This window comes from Aulonocara stuartgranti (genome assembly GCF_965226115.1).
Source record: "Aulonocara stuartgranti genome assembly, chromosome: 12".
NCBI lineage: Eukaryota > Metazoa > Chordata > Actinopteri > Cichliformes > Cichlidae > Aulonocara > Aulonocara stuartgranti.
Window position 1 is genome coordinate 12,811,537 of NC_138948.1, and position 22,406 is coordinate 12,833,942.

Genomic DNA, 22,406 nt, shown 5'->3' on the forward strand with positions numbered 1-22,406 from the left:
ATGGAAAAAAAGAACCACGCCGACAAACTAACAGCCAGACAAGTCATTTTATTGCATTGAAACAAATAGTATACCATTTTGTGTTAGTAGTGTTAACATTTATTTTTTCCACTCGGACAAAATGTAGTGTTTTCATTCAATAAAATGAACGGATAAAATAATCTGCTAGATATCACGAATTTAAGAACAATTTCCTGAAATAAGGTACTTTTTTTTTTTAAATGCACAATACTTTCAGTCCTGTTGTCATGCAGAACACTAAGTGTTAGTTTCCAAGCCATATGGCAACATAAACGAGAAGTTTACAAGCCACTGTTTTGTTGTGATATTTTAGATAGCATGCATCAATTTCACAAAGACATCCGAGGCCAACGAGGAAGATGTGTAAAGCAGCAAGTTTACACTGGTATACAAAGCACATATTCAAAAATTCTACAGTGTAAACACTCATTAAAAATGAAGATGAACCTCAGAAAACAGCGGAAACTTTAAAGAAAAATTGCTCGTCTGCAGCTGCAATGAAGAGATCTCTAGCCTTACATACACTTTGTCTGGCAAAGCGAATCTCCTATGGAAAGATAGCAATGCAAAGCGGAGTAAGCTAAAAAAAACAACAAAAAAAAAAAAAACAACAAAAAACAGGATCACAATTCTTATTCACTTTATATACAACAAATATATATTTCAAATCTGACTCTGAATTTTCCTCTCATTAACTAAATAGTAGAGGGAATATAATGCCATTTTATATAAAACATCAGGAGATTTTGTATTGCAAGAAAGTAAGGGGAAAACAGAAAATCACACTTATGTACAGTTTGTTGCATTAATAATAAGATTTCCAGGACAATAAAAAGGTGCCAGTCTGTTGATCAAAATCAACATAAATCCTGTAACACACTGTAACTTATAACCTTCGAAGCGCTGCTTGTTTAAAAAAAAAAAAAAAAAAAAAAAAGCAAGCTTCGAAGGAACAGAATATGCAGCCATGTTTAAATACTCAGTTACATCCCCTCTTTAAAATAATCTTGGAAGATTATGATCTCCTATACTGAAAGTGGCTTATTCAGTACTGATGCAAGCTGTCGCCTCATAAATCAAAATTCAGAGCAGTTTTCTGAGAGAAAGAAAGGGGGGATACAATTTCCTCAGTAGTCAAAGAGGACTGACTGCCTGCCTGTTATCAGTTCGTCTGTGAAGACAGAGTTAAAGTTCGTTTACGTCATGATTCACGTCACAGTAGGTTTGCTTAAAGCTTGTTGGCTGGAGGCACTGAGAAACAACAGACCACATCTGCCGTGCGGGCAAGCCCTGGCCTGACTCTAAAAGAAGAAAAGAAAACAATACATCTTGCTTATTGTGTCAAATTATAAGCTTTCTATACTCATTTGTATTCAATGAGCATTTCTAGTCATTATCTATCATTTCTCTCCTTTGGTCCCTTTATCTAACCATAGAATTTAAAAGGCGGCATATATATATATATTATTATAAAACATTTGTTTAAATGTACTGCAGACCAAAAGACAGTAAACACATAAACACAGCCTACCAAAATGATATTAAGTTCTTGTGCAGAACTCTCTAAAGAAACCAAAGAAATCTTCGCAATCCACACCGACACACCGAGAAGCCATAGCACTCACTAAAACTGATGACAAATGACATCTCCTGTACATTAAACTAAAGTGTGGGTGGGATCCACATACTGAAATACAGTGCACTTTCAGTCAATTCTGAATCACACTAGCGTAAGACATTGTTAACAGCAACATTTATGAGTAATAAGGCAATGTGTGAAATTTGATGGTGCAAAGCATTGGAAGCGTTGAATTTTGAAAACGTTGATTACCCACCCAACTAACTCGCATCAGTTGAAAATGTATAATATCAATCATCATCTCGGAGGATAATACAAGTATCAGCCTGACCGTGAAATCCGTTTCGCGGCAAACCCCCCCCCAAAAAAAACAAAAAAAACAAAAAAAAAACAAAAAAAAAAAACAAAACTCTACTAGTAATGAAGGCAAAACAGAAGGCAAGAAAACATTACATATTCGTGTGTTTGTTCATTATAATACATCACTTTGTATTCATGTTTTTAGCTTATAACAGTGTATATCCGATGGGTTTATCACCCATATATTTCCAGACCATAATACAAAGCACCACACCCACATCTGTGTAAACTAAAGATGATTCTCATCAATAAGTGCATAGTTCCACTGATATCTCCCTGTTTCAACAGTTATTTGTGAACTGTAAATCACATGTGAGAGGACTTGAGCTTCAGTCCTGTAGCTGTCTCAAAGCAGGTAAGATTAAACCAATGGTGGAACAGCAGAAGACATGAACAATTAAAACTGCTCCTTTCCTAAAAGGTACTTATAAAGTATTTTCAGGTGCCATTATAAAGTTTGAAGCTGTGCTGCATTCAGTTTTTCTCTGTAGCGAGAAGTGAGTAAAGCTTACATCACCAAAAGAAAGAAAGGAAGAAAGAAAGGTAAGCACACTAAACACAGGAAATGCCATTTGGAAATGCCCATCACACAAAGTCACAGATCAGACACCGGGTCTCCAGAGGGTGCATATATAGTATGGTAGAAAGAGGAGAGGTATGAACAAATCATTTGAGGAATTTTGCTGCCATGATAGAAATGTTTTGATTTATAAATATACAGATTTATATTCATAATCCAAGGACGAGAAAATAACAAGACACATTTCTACGTGTTTGGCATAAACGTCAGAAAATGACTTATTAACTGCTGCTGTCGAAATGCAACAATCATGTAGTGCTACATCAGAAGGGATACTTAGCTAGACTATGTGGCTTAGCCTTGCGATACATGACACTGGTAACAGTAATGATGAAAATAGTTTCACATTAAACCCCCTGACCTGGCGACTAGTACTGAGAGAGAGATGATCTCATGGTTTTGTTGATGACAGCAGGTTTGTGAGCCAGGATGCTGCTGAAGACGACAGCTGTCGTTTCTCCCCTGTATTCTCCTCTCCATCTGGGAGAAGGAATTGAGTGGAAGCAACAGAGGTAGGGGATCCCAGTGAAGGTGCCAGGCTGCCCATTTCTGCAGCATCCACGGGGGAGTCCAACTGCCAGGAGCCCTGGGGCTTGTAGCCGCCAGAACAGGCAGCCTGTGGCTCTAGGAAAGACTCGGGTGAAGGCAGATCCAGGTCATCACTTGGGGCTCTAGGTTGCATCTGAGGTCGATAGCCTCCTCCTCCATAGCTGACCAACCGATCAAGCTGGGGTTGGTGGCACTCGGAAGAACCCTGTGGATCCAGCTGGAGGACCAAAGAAGACCCTGAGGTCTGGATCCCTGTGTATGTCACATCGGTGTGAGCTGAACTCATAGACGATATAGAAGAAGCAGACGAGTCTGGGAAACGTGGCCTTATGGGACGCTCATCTACCATTTGGTTATAGTAGCGTAATGACGTTGGTTCATCTGTGTCAACTGACTCATCTCCTATTCCCTGCCCTGCATCATCTTCATCTTCCTCAGGAATGGCAACAAGCATATCTTTAATACAATCATACTCAGGTGTTTCTACAACACACACCATGCTGTGGGGAGATGGCTTCACGTCCAATGGACCCTGAAAGAGACAGAGTCAGTTAAATATAGTTTCACAAGACAGCATAAAAAAATAACACATAAAAAACAGGGAATGAGCTTTTGTAATCACAAAGGAAGCACAAGGAAGTTTCTAAGGATCATACTGGATTAAGCTAATACTGTACCCGTGTCCTGGGCCAATCACTGGGAAGCTTGGGCTCTGGAATATCTGGATAGAATGCCTTCTTTACCCTGGTAGGAGCAGAATTTTAATTTTAACATTTAGAATATCAAGTGCCTGAATAATAATAATAAAAAAAAAAAAAAAAAAAAGATGCTCTGCATTGCTGCCTTGAATTATAAAATCATCTCTTGCATACATGCAAACAAGAGAGAAAGACTAGCAAAAATAGCAGCACAACAGTCTTACCACTTCCTTTTCTTGTAGCAAGTGAAAGTGACGATGGCCAGTAATAAAGTTACAAGCCCCAAAGAAGTCAAGATCTCCAAGATGAGCCAATCAGCTGTCAGGATAGGACAAAGAGTATTAGAAATGCTACACTACCAATTTACCTACATCTAAGTACAAATTACGCTATCGATACATATATACATACACACATAGATGCATGCATCATACATGAGAATCTTTAATAATGCTGACAGACTGACATAATAAATAAAACTAGATATTTACGTACTGTAGGGCTCTATTGTTACAGTGGCAGTGGTGCCTGTGTTCTCCCCTGCTGCAGTGTAGGCCTTGACAGTAAATTTGAAGGTCCCCTTAATGAAACCCTTTGCGAAATCCTTTGCTGTGTAGCTCATCGTTTCTGGATCAGACACATTCTCTGTTCAAAGGGTAATGAACGAGTAAGGAGAGAAAAGAAGAAGAAAAGTATTAACCAGAAGCAAAATCCACACATTGTGATGAACTGCAAAATCATAATTATTCATGATCTTTGTCCTTTTAAAGTATCGTACTGTAACAGTTTTATTGGTTAAACAGGAGGAGAATCATAAATATACCTAGTAGTTTGAACTGGTAACCAGTGCTGTTGTAAATATTGTAGCCCAGGAGGAAGCCTCTTCTGTTCACCAGTGGAATCTCTTTCCAGGTGAGAAGAATATCAGCGTTCTGCTGACTGGCTGACAGAGTCAAAGCAACAGAAGGGACTGTGGAAACCACAAAAGGTGGGAAAAGGTTGGAGGAGCATGGCGAGAAGGAGAAAAGTTGTCCGCGATTAAAACACACAGCGCCATTTTTTTTGTTTATTTGCTTGTTTGTTTGTTTTTTAAAGATAAGCTTTCAGTGTGCAGCGGTATCCCTACCCAGCTCCTGCGTGTATCCCTGCCAGCGCTTCAACAGTTCCCTGGCATCTGAGGAGCAGCTGTACAAGGACAAGTTGTATCTCACACCTGGCTGGAACGTAGCTGATGACAGAGAAACAGATTATTGTGCGTTATGCAACACAATTTAAAATTCGACAGCCCTTTTCAGTGGAGTTATTTGAGGTCACTGAGGTTGTTGTAAGCTGAAAATCATCTTAATATCTTAAACCTCTTTCTGACGCGTACTCTCTCCTGTTAATCTGAATGTGACCTCTCCATATCAGAATGCACGCTCTGACCACTTTTCCATAAACCTCGAGCCAAGCACATTTTACGCAAACATTTTTAGCACAAGAGTGACTACTTGCAGTCACAAGACTGCAACTGCACGGGTGTCCTTCCAACATCTTGAGTTTCCCAGCTCATTAAAACATATCAGTGTTTTGGAGAATGCCTAAACAAACCTTTGCCACGAGATACATGCTTTCAGTCACAGTACCAGTGACAGGTCAGATTAGCAAGTTAACAATTCATCACATAGTTGCAGCTTCCTGAATCCATCAGTAACAAAGTTTGAGAGTTGTGTATCTAGCACAAGAGCAGTAAGTTTAACAAATTATCCTGCAAGAGACACGGAGACGAGATTGATTGCAAGCAAACACTTGATGTGTAATTCACTTCAATCAGGTGAGCAATTACATACAGTTAGATTTTAATAATTGCCAACACATAATAATACAACACATAATACTGTAGTAACACTGTAGTAATACTGTCAGTAATTTTGCCTCCTATCAATGCTGTTGGCTGTTTTGAATGGAGCTATGAGGAACGTTAGTATAAAAATGGCTCATCTCTGAAAACTAGAAAACAGCAATATTATCTATTCCGTGTCTGAAAAGACCTGAAATTACTATACACAGTCAAGAATAATACTAACAGAAAGACAACAAAGTTTGTACCAACAATCAAAACACATACAGCACAGTGCTAAAATCCACTGAAATCAATGCTCCGTTTTCACAGGCTGACAGTTGTTGCATACCTGACTCAATGGAAACATTAGTGGTTCCAGCAGGCAACTTAATCCACTCTACAGGGCAGTCTTGTGGGCAGAAGGCATCAAGCCACTCTACCACATATCCACAGGTGGCATTGGCATTGTTTTCCCAGAACAGGGGAAAACCTTGGTCTGTATAAACTATCCTGGGCGCAGCAAGGGGTTCCACACCTGGAAGGATGAAAACAAGCTTAGCAATGTAGAAGCCACATCTATTCACTGTTTCTACACAACAGAGTGCTACTTTAGGGTTTCAACAACGACGCATGTTATACGAGTGAAAGCAGACGCTAAAACACCAGAAAGTTCTCCTTAGAAGCTGCCAGCAATGTCACATTAGGTCAAGTGTGCTGTTGAAATATAAGATAAACATCTCACACACACTCTCCCTCCACTTTCACATACTTGTCAAATGTACTCTTGCAGGTGGAGAAGATCCCGCATCATTCCTTGCAGTTACTTTTGCTACGACGCTGCCGTTATTGCTGAAGAAAGCGATTTCTGTGAGGTTGACTGGCATGGACCAATTATTCGGTGGCAAGGTTACAGCCGGCGCAAGTGCTCGATTTTCTTCAGGACTCCAAAGGAAAACTTCATATTGTGTCAGTTTACCGTGGCTCTGTCTTCGTGTTAGAGGCTAAAGGAGATCAGGAAAGAAATTATATTAAATCGCTTTCTTCTTATTGGGGTACATTTCATGGTACGTTAAACAGTGACCTGTGTCAAAGAAACAGGATAACGAATGAAAATGCACATGTTACTTGTCTGTGCATTATAGCTGTAGTCAACATGATGAATCTGTGCTCTTTCCAATTATACATGCATAAAGCAAATTGTCTAAAATGACCATGTAAATCTAAAACAGCTCAAGTCAAAGATGAAAAAAAAAAAAAAAAAAAAAAGACACATTACCTTCCAAATAACCTTCCCGGTGTTATCTGTGTTCAACCATATCCAAGCATCTGGGGTATCGGGAACTGAGAAAAGTCAAAAACATACAAACGTTATGTTACATTTCAGAGACTCTAGTCCTGTAGAAATGAGGACTTCAAATATCCAGTATTTAGCAACAAATTTACTTCCTAGATTTCCTTAAAGTTGAATTAATTCAGGCAGACACCCAACAATTAATCACTAAAAAATTACTGATTGATAAAATTAGGAAATAATAAACACTTGCATCCCTAATTCTGCCAAAATAAGCAACACCACAAATAAATAATTTACCATAGGTTTTAGTTTTGAAGGAAGACAGTTTGCTCCAGTTTCCCCACTTCCAGAAATTCTGCTGGGCACCGCAGCGGACTTTAACACTGTAGTGCTCATCAGGATACAGGCCCGACAGAAACACAGACCTCAGACCCACACCAGAGAAAACACGCTGGAAACAGACATTCGATTTTATAAGCACGAATGAGAGAACATCCTACATGACCTCGCATTTCTTGAGGGCAATGTGGTAGGATGCAGTCCTAGAAGAATCAAAGTGATGATGTCTGACATATTGCACAACATACACAAGCGCAGACTTCTCACCTTTATTAGTTTTTCGTCCTCTGTTGTGGTGATCTCAACCTGGCAGACAAGTGCCAAGGAAGAATAACTGTCGTACTTCCAATGCCACGACAAAGAGGCATTCCAGGCATCGGCAACGACGCTCAGCAGATCTGGCGCCACTGGACACACTGAGGAGGAAGAAAGATTCAACAACATCAGAAAAGGAAAAAAGTATTTTTTATATATTTTTGATTTCTATATGTCTGTTTTACCAGAAGAGTATGTGCAGTGATGGAGAGAAGCTAAAGTTGAGCCACCTACCTCTGTGACTGAGTTCAGCAGTGTCCGTGAGGCTGTACTGACCGAGAAGATTCTTAGCTACCAGTGTCCAGTTACCCTCCCATGTGTCTAAAGTACAGGTTGCTTCTTTCTGTCCCACATCTTGGTTGACCTCACTGCAGTCCCTAAAAAAAAAAAAAAAAAAAAAAAAAAAAAAAAAAAGGCACAAAAAATTAGATTTGCTGTAAGTATAGCAATTCACAATAAAATGTAATCACTTCAAATTGTCTTTCTAACATATAGAAAAGGCACAGAATGAAAAACATTTTGGCCAGCGTTCAAGCTATTCCTGTAAAAGGCTTGGAAGTGTGCCAATCTGCTATCACATGGACTCACAGAGGCAAGTGGTCTCTTTGCCTAAGTGTTTTATATTTCTCGTCTTCCTCTCCCAGTAGTTTTTTTTTTCCCGTACAAAAAAAAAAGGATTTTTAGAGAAAGGCAGAGGAACTGTCATAAATAATATAAACACATTGTTCAAATACAAACTAAGTGTGACCCGATGATGGCTAAAAGCAAAGTCTTGGACATAAAAGCTGAAAGGGCTTTCACATCTAATTTTGTAAAACAATCTTCTGTTTTCTTTCCATCCTGGGTTCATAGCATTTTTATCTGGAAGAAAACTGCTGGCACGGTACTGTGGAGAGCATCATCGCAGCTCTTCACTGAAAAAGTTCTGCCTATAATCATGCAGGTAATGCCAGTTGATGAGCAGCACACGTGTACATTTTATATATGTTATTCTTGCCTGAGGAGAGAGGTTTAAGGCACTGCAGTTGGACCCTTTTGCTTCTGTGACCTACTGGACAAATCATTTTTGTGCTCACACTGGATAAAAAGCTTTAGGTGGCAAAAAAGAAACATCCAACATGCGGTTTGGACAGGTTTGGACGGATGTAGGATTGTTTGAAAAATACAGGTAAAGGTTCCCTGTAATGTCCATGTATTCTAGAACCTGCAGATGTTTTCTGTGAATGAGTGATTGTACAGTTCTACTGTTCCCTTTTGTGAGTGAGACTGCGTACCTGTTGTTCACAAAGTAGCGAGTTCCTCGTTGACTGCCATACAAGTGAGTGTCTCGTCCTTTACCCCACTGGCACACAGCTGATCTTAAGTCATGAGTCTCACATTTAAAATCAATGGGCAGTGGTGGATCTGGGGATGTGGGCAAAAAAAAAAAAAAAAAAAAAATCTCAGTCACATTTTTAGAGTCGTAAATATTAAAAGATATAAATGAATGTATTTTTCTGCCATGCCCAAAACATTAACCCAGATTAGATCTAAACATATTTCAAACGTGTTTATCTTACATCCAACAAACACAACGGCTCCATACAGTTTTTCCTTGTCTTCTGGCAAACAAAGCATGTTGCTCCCTGACTGGCGAGAGGCCACCAGATTAAACACTGTAGTGGAATAGGTCCGCCTGCTCAGTCGTGTCACGCTCGTGGTGTTCCCGTCGTACTTTAGCTTATCTAAGACCAGCCCTTCATCCAAAATGCAACAGAAGGTGATGTTGGCCCCCACAGGTAAAACTTTGTCCTGGGGAAATACCTTAACTCTCTGCTCACTATTGGGGTGATCATTTCCTGAAATAGAAAACAGATCGAGAAAGAATAAAAAAAAAATTGAGTTAAGAGAGTAGTAAGGTGTAAAAAGACACTGATATGCACAAGGCAAATATTTTAGGAGGTATACATTTTAAAAGAATGAGGCCTTAATGAGAACATGCCAACAGGATACTAACTGGGTACTTAGATCTTCATCTTCTCTTTCTCTCTCTGTTCCCTCTGCTCGTCTGATCACAATGGGAGGGAGGGACTTTAGCTGCTCTGCCCCTCGACTTTGGAATTCCCTACCCCCGGACCTCAGAAATATTAGTTCATTCTCTCTTTTTAAGTCCACCCTCAAAACTCATCTGTTTAAAATTGCCTATTCTTAAATTTCTGTATGTTTTAACTTTTATCTTCTATTTTTATCATTGTGTATATTTCCAGTTTTTATCTGTTGTACAGTGTCCTTGGGTGCTTTGAAAGGCGCTATTTAAATAAAATGTATTATTATTATTATTATTAATATTACTTAGGTTTTAACTAATTACTGATGGTCTATAATATACATCCGTGCCACTGACCTTGAAGTGTCTCAGTCTGACTCCATTCACTTGTAGTGTGCCCATCGCTTGAGCGGATTTTGACTGACAGGGAGGTACACTCCAGGGGGTTAACTGAAGTCCACGTCCACTGGTGCAGACCACTCACCTTATTCACTGTCGGAGAGACTGTCTCCTACAGAACATACACAGAATGCACAGTTCAAACAAGTAACTGGTGAAATATTGCGACCGTCATAGAGAAGAAATCACCTACTTAGTGCACACAAAACCTAAAGTTCACGTAAAATCAAAGCAATCACTACAGGAAAATATGCAGCACAAGATGACGATTCCCTTTTGAAAAAAAAAAAATACTATACAAATACCAAAGATGATTTTCAAAACAATGTTACCAGTACAGCAAATCTTCCTACACTCATAATTACTACAATTGCTTTAAAATTCCATGACAAAACAAGTTCGTAGAAAATGAAGTGCTCTTACATAGAAGACAGTTTCATTGAATTCAGTTCTTAGAATGATGAGGTCAAAGGTCGTCGCGCCTCCTCCCAACCAGGATATGGAGAGTTCCTGTGTGTACCAGTTAGGAGACAGCGTCACCCGCTGAGGTACTGTAAGGCCTGGGGGGGAAAAAAATCCCATCAGGGTTTAGTGATTATAGGACACACAGTTTAACTCTAAATGGCTTCTTAGAATTAAAGAAACCTTCAACATTAGATGAGTTCAGCAGAGCAGAATATCCGATTTATTAAAGTTAAGGTTTCCTTCACGTGTTTCAGTTCTTACCAGTATCTGCATGAGTGTGTGAAGTCGAAAACCCCAGGACAATCCACAGGAGCCAGACAAAGCCACTGCTAATAAGCTTTGAGGTGGGAGTGAGACTTAAGTGAGCCATTTTTATCTACTGGCCAAGCGTCCGCTTACAGATCCTGATGAAGTGATGGTCCTCTTCACTACACTACCGTGTTAAAACATCCTGAGAGGCAAAACCTATACAGAGGAAGGCCTGTGGAAAAACCCAGAAGGACAGAGTTCAAAACAACGATAAATGTATCATGTATCATGTTACATAGATATTATTAAAAAAAGAAAATAACAGCCTGGCTGTGAAAAAAAATAATGCTAATGACCGAGAGTTACTTGGGGACACTGTGAAGCTGTCCGGGTTGAAGTCATGTAAACATAATGTTTTTTCCATGAAAATATTCTGGCACGCAGTGTTTTTAAGAAATGTTCTTTAGGTTTGTTTCTGACACTGCTGGGTTCCCTGGGGACCAATGTGTTGAACTGACTTCAATTTTTGCAATACCTCACTGCAAGCTGCCATTCTTATGTTACTTCTTGCCAAAGCCAGATGTACAACTGCCAAGAAAAGTCAACCGTAAGGAGAAAAAAAAGAAAAAAAAAAAAACCCAAAAACTTCGCCGTGGCAGCTGTTTAAGCACACACATCACACACACTGGTTATGAAAATCCTCCTGTTCCTGGTATTTGGATTATCCTGTACTTGTCCTCCTCTTAAAGGTCCTAGTTTTTTATTTTTTCTAAGCCGTTTTGGAGGGTTTTGATTTAACACTGCTCCTATCAACCGGACTTATGAACAATCAGAAAGATACAGACAAACTGGATACAAAGACAACTGTGGCACCAGCATTGCAGTTTCTTTTGGCTGCCGGACGTATCTGCATGTTTGATTTGGCACAGACTTTATGCCTGACGCCCTTCCTGACACAAACCTCCCACTTACCCAGGCTTGGAACCGGCACTACCAGTACACTAGCTTTGAACGCCCCAAGGCTGACTCTGTGTCTCCTCCCGGTTTCGAAATGAGGATCTTTTGCACACGTTATCCACAGCACCATACAGCCCCACAGCTGTGGGTCAGACAAGACAAGAACATGTATGCCATGCAGCTGGAACTTTTTGTGCATTTAACAGGTGCTCTACATATAATCTTGCATTGCTTGACCCTACAGATTAAAGCCACTGACTAAAATCATTGTGCAATATAAAAGATTGATGTAGCTATGGCAACATTACCAGTTAGTCCTGTCTTGAGGCTTTGAGCTGAGCTTTGTGGGCATTACGACTTAGCCACTGTGGGCCAATGTGTGCTCACACAAAGTGAGTTATGAATCAGAAAGCAGGTCCACCCTAAAGTACGCCCTACTTTATCCCCTTTTTTATTCTAACAATTTAATAAATGATCTTTAGGTTGTATTAAATAAAACTTTAAACTACGGGCTGAGACTATAAAACCACTGGGGAGGTATTTACTGAGATCATGGATAAAATGAGCCAACGGGTCATTTTTCCATTCATCTCTATACAAACAGACAGACCTCCAACCTATGTCCAACTTTTATATATAGTCTATGATAGATGAGCACATTTAACTATTCCTACCAGGACTTTGGGTTAATTGAAAGTAATGTAAGCTGAGTAGACACACTTGCATGTAAAGGCAGCTGGCAGCAGTGTAGATCGAGCTGAAGATAACTTGTACAACAACGCAGAGCTATCTTTTCCAGGGAAATATCAAGCCAACCATTTATTTTCACTAAATGGAATGTCAGAGTGTATTCAATTCTAATGTCAACAAAACTCCTTCCACAGGTACTGCCAGTCAAAAATCTGTACCACCTCGGCCTGCTCACCGTCTGTTTGGCTGCCCTCTAAAACCACACAAATCGTTCACAGCTGTTATGGTAAACCACAGCTGCACTCAAATACTCTGCAACTTTTTGGGATTTTGAATTCTACTTTTTAATTTTTTTGTTAAATTGTGTAATACATTACATTTCAGTTTGACCCCTGACCTCCCTGTAACTTACAGGACTTCACTGTTGCCAACTTAGCAGCTTTGTTAATAGATCTGGCAAGCGTTCCTAGTCCCTATTGAAAAATTGACAGCGGTGCTGTCATCAAGAGTGATGTTCACATCCCCATTGCACTCTACCAGGCTCAGAGCAGACACAGGCCTGCGCTGCAGAGTACGACACATTCTGCTGCTTCTAAATTTGTCTTTGAGTGACGATTTTCTTTTTCTCAGCTAATCAGACATGAATCTTTCCACCCACTGACCAAAGCTTATTGTAGATTGCTATCAAATATGCAAGTACATAAATTGGTATTCTAGATAGCTCTACAGCAAACAGCTTATTCATTCTGCTAGATAAAACTGCCAGTTTGTCTGGCAGAAGCAGCTTAAGAAGAATGAGACAGGCATTTATCATTTCACAACATGTGAGAACAAAAATATTTTTTGCACCCTCTTTAAAATATGATTAAATACATAAAAATACTTGCAAACATAAACTTTAAGTCGTGACTCATGTATGGTGTACATTGGGTGCCTGATTTTCTTCTAAAGTTAGATAATTTAACACAAAATGTGTCGCAGTGCACAGGGACGGAATAATCGAGTCTTAACCCCGATGAACCTGCATGTGGTTGTGTACGCATATAAATCTCAGTTCTTGTGTTTTGAACCATCACTGACATTTGCAGTTCATCTGGTTTCCCTCGAGACAGGCTGGGGCAGGCCTCAAACGTCTCTTTAGCTTGACAAAAACACGCCTCTGAAAAACAACCAAGCCCTTTGCAGCAATAATGTGACATGTTTCAAATAGATGAGCAAACAATTCCTGCCAAAACCTTAAGCCTCGTTGCCAAATAAGTGATCCTATCAGTACTCCATAGTGACATTGAGTATGACCATGCAGCATCATGCGGATATATTTTTAGATGGCTGTTTCATTAATTCATGACGTGGCCCACTGCAAACTTTGCAAATACCACAAGAGTACGAGAGCTACTGGATTTCATAACTCTTTTGTGTCAAGGACAGATTCAACATAAGATAAGAAAAAGATTCTATTTATCCTGGCAGAGGGAATAAATTAGAACAAATTTATAATCTGCTTCAAATCTTGAAAGCCTTGTGTTTGTTTCTTAACACTACAGTTCTTTGTTAAAGCTATAGGCTATGGCAGTCATTAACTGAAACATCAATCTACACAGTAGACCAGCAGTCAGTGGATTTAAAGATCAGTTTTTTTCTTTTGACTCCTAAAGTAGTTACAGATATCTTCATGTTTGTTTGTTGGCTGTGATTTAGACATGACACGTGAATAAATAAACCTCGCGGTCATCGATCTAGCTCTTTCTGCATGCATAGCAATTGCATTTTCCTTTCTAAGCAGCTGCTTCTTCTGCATTCAAAAAGCACACTAAACCCAGCAGTATTAATGTGATTTATTTAATGGGACTTTCTGCAGAGCTGGCTATAGCAGTTCAAAAATCTTCTGTTTTTTTCCTGCCATTAAAGTGCACTTCACATGAAATTCAGAGGAACTGTTCAATATAAATACAGCTGAGTGGAGTCAGTCTATTACACATTTTTGTGCTTGCACCAAAACAACAGTTTTATTCCATGTTTTGTGGTTTCCCACGTGAGAGGGCATTCTCCTTTCTTTGAGGATTATTTTTCCAAATTTTCACACCACGTTGAAATGTTTTACAAGCCCCAACACAATTCTTTGAGCCTCATGGTACAAGACAAAAACAACAGCAATTTCTCTTTTTAAACAGGCTGCACTGATGGGAAGTGAGGGCATGGGGGGGGGGGGGTGTCTGTACATTCTGGGAAATCTCATCCAAGAAACTGATAGCTAAAAATGCACATCAGCACACAAATCAATACCTCTCTGCTGAGCTCTGGCTCTTGTCTTTGGAGCAGTGATGAATGTGACCACAAACAACAAAAACCACAAGGATGTTGTTACTTAAAAACTAAGCCTAAACCTCATCTGTATGCCTGCAGTAACCCTATTTTAGGAAAGCGCAGACTCACCTCAAAGACAACACCGTGACTTCAAGCTTGCCACCTCTTTCCACACCACAGTTTGCTCCCGGCTGTATATGCAGCTGCGTAAAGAGGCTCTGAAAAGCCATGAAGATTGTCCAGGTATACTCCCACGCAAAACACCACAGGCAGGACTGACTGTCAAATGAAGCTACCATTTCTAAGAATCCAAAGTACAGGAGAGATGTACTCCAGTTACTGGTACTTTAGGGACTGCGCCATAAACACAGTTACTGGCATGTCCATGGCAAGAATCAGTACATCTATGTATACATGAGAGCCCATCTGGGAATTTACATGCGGCGTCTGACGAGCTGTAGATTGTAAGTGATCTGTGATTATAGTAAATGACAAATGTTTGTCCACAGAGACCTATTAGAACTTGGCGATTACTAACTGATACTACTAACTGTAGTGGCCTTGATAGGTCAAAAGCACTGCAACGTAGCAAAACACACAAAAAAAGAAAAGTGCTGCAAAAGCAAGCAAAACAGAGCTGATTAAAACACAACAGAAAGAGAAAAAACATAGAAAAGCTCATAAAAAGCCTCACAAAACACAAAGGAAGTGTTTTTGGGGAGATAAGCTAACAGTCATAGCAAACCATGCAAATAAAACACAAATTAACTTGCATCATTTTCTCCCTCACAGCAGAATTAGTATGTTTTGGGCTAATTTCCATTCTTTTTTTTGTGTATTTTGCAGCAATTTTCTATTTGCTGGTGTTTTTCTAAGTTGCAGTGTGTTTGATCTTTCAGGGCCACCATAACTGACTCTTTTAACTCTAGTGTCAAACTAAAACACAAGAACTGAGAAAAGTATGAAGATAAACTGTTATTGCTATGTGATTCTTATTGATGCTACAATCAAGGCCAGGAGACAAAATAAAACTGAACAAAAACTGAAAACTAAACTGAAAAAGAAGACAGAGACAGAATTACCTGTGCTTGGACAGAAACACCTCAAAATATTACAAAATTCTTATTGTCTATATACATAAATATTATGATGAATTACACTTTAATCTGCCTCAGGCAATGGGAGATACTTTGTGGTTGTGTGATTTCTGCCCTTGTTCATTTGCACAAATGACCTTACAAATACAGACTGGAAAGAGCAATGAGGCCCTGTGACTGATAGTATTATCTTTAGCCAAATGTGGAGGCAATCTTTGCATCTGTTCCAGCCTGCAGTCAGCAGAGCTGTCATTGCTTTTTAATACAGCGGGACCAAAGAAATGAACAATCAGTGAAACACAAGCCATTGTATTTGAGCCTGCGCCTCTATCCACACCACCACACTGTGCAGCTGTGTAAAGCCATGTTTAGGGGAAAGCCATGGAAAATATCCAAGTGTACTTCCATACACCATGCAGGACTGGCTGCTGATGTGATGCAACTATTTCTCCAACATATCATACATCAAATTGTTAAAATGTCAATTAATATTCAAACACCCATTTCCCATGTCTAGTGCTTCAGGGAGTTCACAAGTCACAAATAATACAAACAGTTACTGACAGACACAAAGTTAGGTGCTTGTTTTCTCCCAAGGGTTTGTTTGTATGTGTCTTGGCTAGTGCACTTGTCCTTTGCCCAGGGAAGTTAATAATTAAACCTTGTTTTTATTTCATATGACACAAAGTAATAATAAGACTATTATAGTTACAAGTTTCCAGATTCCAACAATATTTTTCCCCACACCAACAGAACATGAGAAATGCTTTTCACAGTAAGAGTAACAGTTATTAATCTGTCTCCTGTAAATGTACCAAAAGACATCCTGACGTTTAAAGATCATATAAAGGGATCGTTGTTCCCACTAGAACTGAGACCAGGACGAAAATAAAAATGAATGAGAGCCAAAGCCAAAATTACACCAAACCACCACTGCTTTAAGCTAAAAAGCAACTACTCAAGCAAAACATTACAAAAAGCTTAGAAAAATACCACACCTACCTAAATAGATGTAACTTTGTTTGATAAACCTTTTATATGCTGCAATGTTTTGTCAGTAAGCATTTTGCCCCAGGTAGCGGACTATATTGCATGAGCTTATCATTTTTATGTCTGCTCATATGTACATACAGATGCATACTATTTGAACAAAAGGCAATCAAAACCTTTGATAAGATTTTCCTTTGCCAAATCCAGGGAAACAGTTGTCTGCCTGTTCTCAGCCTACGCTCAGCAAAGCTGCCATTACTCTGTCATACAGTGACCACTGTGACCAAAGAAGTAAGCACTGAGTGGCTCTATGTAGCTGAGGTGACATTTTGAAACACGAGCTAAAGCTTCAGCTACTTATGTTCGACATTTAAATGGGAAGAGGGGAAGACCGGATGCTTGTTGGAGAATAAGTGAAAACAGGGAAAGTTACCAAATGAATGTCCGTGTGAACTGTCGGTGCTCTGACCTCAGTGGAAAGAAGACATTGAGTCCTCTGTGTGTGTGTATGTGTGTGTGTGTGTGTGTGTAGCTTTTGGATGTCAACCACAAGGCATTTCCTTCCTTCCTTATTCCCTGTAGTTCTTTATGGATGAAAATGCTAATCTAAAAAAAACAACTGGAAGTGAGTACAGCTCACTTCATATAATTTGTTTTTACATTTTTGCTTCCTAGCTTCTGACTTAAGCCAAATAAACACACACTGTCTACAGCTTAAATCAAGCAAGCCAAAAAGAGAACTATGCAAACTAGCAGTAGGTTAGCTTCTAGCGGAAACAACCAAGTGACCATTTGCAAAGCAAACATACCAACAGGGGACCTATTGTCCTCCCAGTTAGGGGTAGGTGAAACATATTTTTCCAGATTGTTATGGTGTCTGCTGCTTGTATGTCCCATGTTGAGTCATAAAACTACTAGACTACATGATGCAATAATGTATCTATTTTTATTAAATCCATCAGAATTTAATAAAAGTAATGTACGAAGAGGATACAGAAGATAACTCTTATTACTACTACTGAAAAGATGAAGAAGTTAAAAATAACAGGGTGACAGCTTTCTGTTAGGTTTGAACAAATAGATATAAATAAATAAGATGCAACAAGGGATCATTTGCCTCACTTGTCATGTGCAGATACTTTAACACTTAAGAAGGATCGCCTGCTGATTCACTGGCACCTTAACTGTGCGCTGCCTGTATCCCTGCTTTTAGGTGTTACAAATGGTAGGAACTGTTGCCTGTAATATTAAGCAGCTACTGGGTAGGGTATGATAGAGTATGATAAAATACCCACCCAGGGTTTTGTAAGAACATGCTGTATGTTCCCAGATAGGGGATCTCTTTACCTGTCTGTGCATGTTTTTTTTATCTGTTCACAGTTTAGTTTCAAAATGAACATGGACCTGTTTTATACCAAGAGACACAAGATAGAGGCGGCAAATGCCCAATCCATACTGCAACACACTGACTACCTGATTAAGAAACTGACCTCTCAATCTGTAAACCATAATCCCATAATTACAAAATATACATTATCACCATACACAGTTCAAATTTGTGGGTCCCAAATACACAGCAAAACAATCAAAAGCTGTAACCGTCATCCATTTATTCGTTTTTAAACTATTATGTGAATTTGTGGCTGATTCAGTTTAACAGACCAGCCCAACTGCACCATCACAGGACGGACAGTTTGCATCATTAGCATTAGCAAGTGAGAAGCATGGGGAATACCGCAACAGCAAACGCATCTTTAAAAACGCACACACTGTAATTATATTAAACTACACGGTAACTAAATATGAACTGTTTTTCATTTCCCTTGACTTCTTAACAATAGTTTTAATGATAATAACAGGGGATAAAGTCAGCCGACAGTCATTGTAAAGTCACTTAGAAGCCACCCACCACACACACGCAGACAGGCCACCGATATTTGGAAAACACTGTTAGCTGGAGTAGCTGCCCTAAACGAACTATCGCTAGCAGGACGTCCGAACACAAATAACAGCGAAATTACCTCTGATGTGACGAGAACTGGTTTTCGTTGATGTTTCGGATATATATTCAATTAATCCTGCTCCTTAATGACGTGATAAATAATTAAAGAGCCACGATATCTTCTCGATCCAGCCCCTGTCCCTGCCGTGCTGTTGGACCGTGCCCAGTGACTCCCGAGTGGGTTGGGATTACTGGAATACAGCGAACCGCGAGTAGACGTCTGGACTAGCCAATAGGATTCTTGTAACCTGCAGTTCACACAGGGAGAGGGCGTTGTCGTGCCGCGTTCAGGACACGCAGGACAAACCTGAGAAAACAATTACTCTATGATAGTACAAAAAACACCAAAAAAACAAACAAACAAAAAAAAAAACAAATCAGCTTCGATGTTTAGATGTGATGTTATGTGAAATCCCTGTTTTTTCAACTTACAGCAAATTGAATTGATTTATTGTTTATTTATTTTCAATTTGTGCGTGTGTCATGCGGTTCCAAAGACATCCATATAACACTTTTTAAACATTTTGTTTAAACTGATGAAAATGTTTTTGTTGTTGTTTTTTAATACAAAATCAAAAGCCCAACCCTTTTGGGTGTTTTATATTTTTTAAGTAAAAAAATGAAGAATAGAGAGAAAAAGCATATAAAACCAGACTAAACAAAAGAAATATAACCCCCCAAAAAACTGAGTTTTTCTTTTTAAAGTGTACATTTTTTAAGCATTTCTTTTATTTTTCCACAAATTTCAGTCATTTGAAATAATAAGCTAAATGTTGTACTAAAACAAAATTCTTCCACTTATTGTTTCATTCTCTTTGCTTTAGTTAGCTGTTAGATTGGACCAGAGCTTAGTCCAAATAGACTGATTGAACATAGTTTAGAAAAAGGAGACCTTTAGACCTGCAAGGTCAAACAATTCACACTGGATGTCAGGACAAGGTATGAAGCCCAGGAGCTCTCTGTAGACAACTGTGACAGAGCTCTCAGAAGCATAAGGGATGGATAAAGAATGAGAATCCTTTCAGGGATAGTGATGGTAGAATCATGGCATGGGCATGCTTCTCAGCACCAGAGACTGGTTAAAAAATAGGAAGCCAGACGCAATCCTTAAAGAAAGTCTTTCCGCCAGAAAACAAATGACCTTTGATTTTTGTGATTGTTAAACTTGACAAAGGTAACCCGAAAGCATACAACATGGAATTAGTGCTGGCAAAAGTCTCAGATTCGCCCTGCATGACCCACCGACAAAAGAAAATCATAAATCCCATTCAAACGATTCAAAAGCAAAACTGTAACGAAATCCAAATGCATTCTAGAAAGTTCTAAAGTGAGAGACTGAAGACTATTGTAAAGTAGTTTTAATTTTCAATACAAAAAAGGAAAAAAAGAAAATCTATTGTTCTGTGCAGACTGATGGACAGAAATGCTGATTTTATCAATTTATCATCACGCAAAGTGTAATAATAAATGTGTATTTTAAGGCAGTGGTATAGAATTATTATGAATTATTAAGAATGTAGAAAAACTCTCTTCAGTCTGTTCTCTACAAAAACCTGGAAAATAATGTCAAGATCTTGGCGCTGTGGGTGGCACGACACTTCTGGGGGTTTTTCTTTTGCAGTCTTCTCACAGTCGATGAAGTTCAGGGAAACCTCTGCTGCCAAAGTCAGTATGACTACCAGATGTTTAATGATGTTGATATGTGTACATTACTGTATAAGGGAGTGTTACGTCCCCCCCGAAGGGGTCTAGGCATGCGAGTGAGGGAACCAGTAACAAATGAGTCCAGAACAGAATGAAAGGAAAACAGACAGGTGTTCTTAGTAAATAACAGTCTTTATTGTAGATAATCATAACATAAGGAGCCGGCAACGCCGTATTACAATAACATGCCAAAAAAAGGTTGCAACAACAAAGAACACAACAACCAAACAAAAACTCCACGAGGAGGCACTTCCAGGGGCCCACAAGCTCACCCTGTCACTAACAGCAGCTGGCTTTACTGCTGCCAAGGCCCACACTACTCACGTAAAGCAAGCAGGCAGGCAGGCAGGCAGGCAGGCAGGCAGGCAGGCAGGCAGGCAGGCAGGCAGGCAGGCAGGCAGGCAGGCAGGCAGGCAGGCAGGCAGGCAGGCAGGCAGGCAGGCAGGCAGGCAGGCAGGCAGGCAGGCAGGCAGGCAGGCAGGCAGGCAGGCAGGCAGGCAGGCAGGCAACACACCAAGCAGAGACACCCCACCCCCTGCTCACAGCTCATCCCCAGCTTATATGACCTCAGAGAGGTGATTGCTGACTGGGCCCAGGTGGTAAATGAGTCCAATGAGCAGCAGCTGTGTCCTGGGGAGAGAGAAGAGCAAGAGAGAGACAGAGGGGTGGAGCAGAAGAGGAGGAGGCGGAGAAAAACACCACGCCCACACAAGGGCAGTATCAGGAGGCCCAGCTAGGGCCGTAACAGGGAGTTAAATTTGCCAAAAGGTTCTAAACAGAACAGGCTGGTTTATGGAAACAGCAGGAAAATGTTTATCTCCTGGTTATTGGTTTGGCAACCTTGGGTGTGGTTCTCGAAATTCCAAGTCTGGAGTTTGAAAATACATTTAGCAAGTGTTTATTCTGTTTACTGCTTTTAATGTGAATATAGAGTGTTTACTGTAAGTTCTTCCCCATCTCCTGTTTCTCCAGCTTCTGTGGATGATGAATCACTGGCACTTCTAATTCATTTACAACTTAGCTTTATCTGCTTTCACCAGTTAGGAAACCACAAATGGATGTTGTTTGGAAAAATGCCACACCATTTTAAATGCTTAAGTATTCAGCCTCTCCCCTCTAAGTAGGCGTTCTTTCCGTCCCTCACTCGCTCTTTCCCTTTGTCTGATTTCAGTGGTAGTTTCAGGTGTGTCAGTGGGTTGCCATGGTATTGCCTTCCATTGCTGCAAGTTCATATACTTGTTTTCAATGCCACCATGACAGCAGATTAAAGGATCTACTACGTTAATCAATAAGACTAGTTCATCTGACCGTCCTGTTAAATTTTTTGACCTGGCTGACCTCTGCCTCTGAGCCACTCCACCTCTTGGTGACTGCATTTTCTGGAGGCCACTTTGAGCCACTGTGGCTCTGCCTTTCTTGCCTTTCACTCCTTACTTCCCCTGATGGTTCAACCTGGTAATACCAAGGCACACAGCTATTTTTCTCTGTTGTGTGTCCACATTTAGCTTCATCTTATGCTTAAAAATTCTCTGTGTTGTGTGTTTGTTAAAATTGTTTAAACTATAAGTAACAAGTATACAAAATTGCATCTATTTTTAAAACAGAATATATATGGGAAACTATATTTCAACAAGTCTCTTTCATCATTAGAGGACCTTTCATGCTTACAGAAGGTTGCCTATAGACTTCCAAACAATACACTTAACTCAGTTGCAAGCATTCAACCTAAAGTTTAGAAAGATAAAATCATTACTTTCACTAAATACATTTTAAATCAACCTTCTTTTGTCAATGTGAGTTGTTTTTCAGTGTTTTTTATAAATACATTTATGTTGCGTTAAGTTAAATGTGCACAAATTACTGATATATATTTTTTTAATGGTTGGTAAGGTCTACTTGGCAAGCAAGAAGGAATAGCTCTCATACTTACTCTGTGATACCACAGTGGCATTCCAGGCATTAGCAA

At 39.6% G+C, this 22,406-nt stretch overlaps 1 protein-coding gene across 2 annotated transcripts in view; it reads right to left on the minus strand.

The window, feature by feature from the left end:
* Positions 1-28: 28 nt before the first annotated feature.
* lifra (LIF receptor subunit alpha a) overlaps positions 29-22,406 on the minus strand; it is a 43,391-nt gene continuing 21,013 nt past the window's right edge. Inside the window, exons 1-18 of one of the 2 annotated variants that reach the window (XM_082555096.1) lie at positions 18,756-18,933; positions 10,709-10,928; positions 10,406-10,542; positions 9,941-10,094; positions 9,117-9,395; positions 8,832-8,961; positions 7,792-7,934; positions 7,510-7,658; positions 7,201-7,354; positions 6,886-6,950; positions 6,379-6,610; positions 5,959-6,144; positions 4,914-5,015; positions 4,611-4,757; positions 4,283-4,432; positions 4,012-4,105; positions 3,767-3,833; positions 29-3,621 (exon numbers count right to left, since the gene is read on the minus strand). In XM_082555096.1, the coding sequence (XP_082411222.1) occupies positions 2,932-3,621; positions 3,767-3,833; positions 4,012-4,105; positions 4,283-4,432; positions 4,611-4,757; positions 4,914-5,015; positions 5,959-6,144; positions 6,379-6,610; positions 6,886-6,950; positions 7,201-7,354; positions 7,510-7,658; positions 7,792-7,934; positions 8,832-8,961; positions 9,117-9,395; positions 9,941-10,094; positions 10,406-10,542; positions 10,709-10,817 (2,988 nt within the window). In that variant the 5' untranslated portion in view covers positions 10,818-10,928; positions 18,756-18,933 and the 3' untranslated portion in view covers positions 29-2,931. Of the gene's footprint in view, positions 3,622-3,766; positions 3,834-4,011; positions 4,106-4,282; positions 4,433-4,610; positions 4,758-4,913; positions 5,016-5,958; positions 6,145-6,378; positions 6,611-6,885; positions 6,951-7,200; positions 7,355-7,509; positions 7,659-7,791; positions 7,935-8,831; positions 8,962-9,116; positions 9,396-9,940; positions 10,095-10,405; positions 10,543-10,708; positions 10,929-18,755; positions 18,934-22,406 lie in introns of those variants that run through there. The other variant, XM_082555097.1, reaches the window with a different exon arrangement.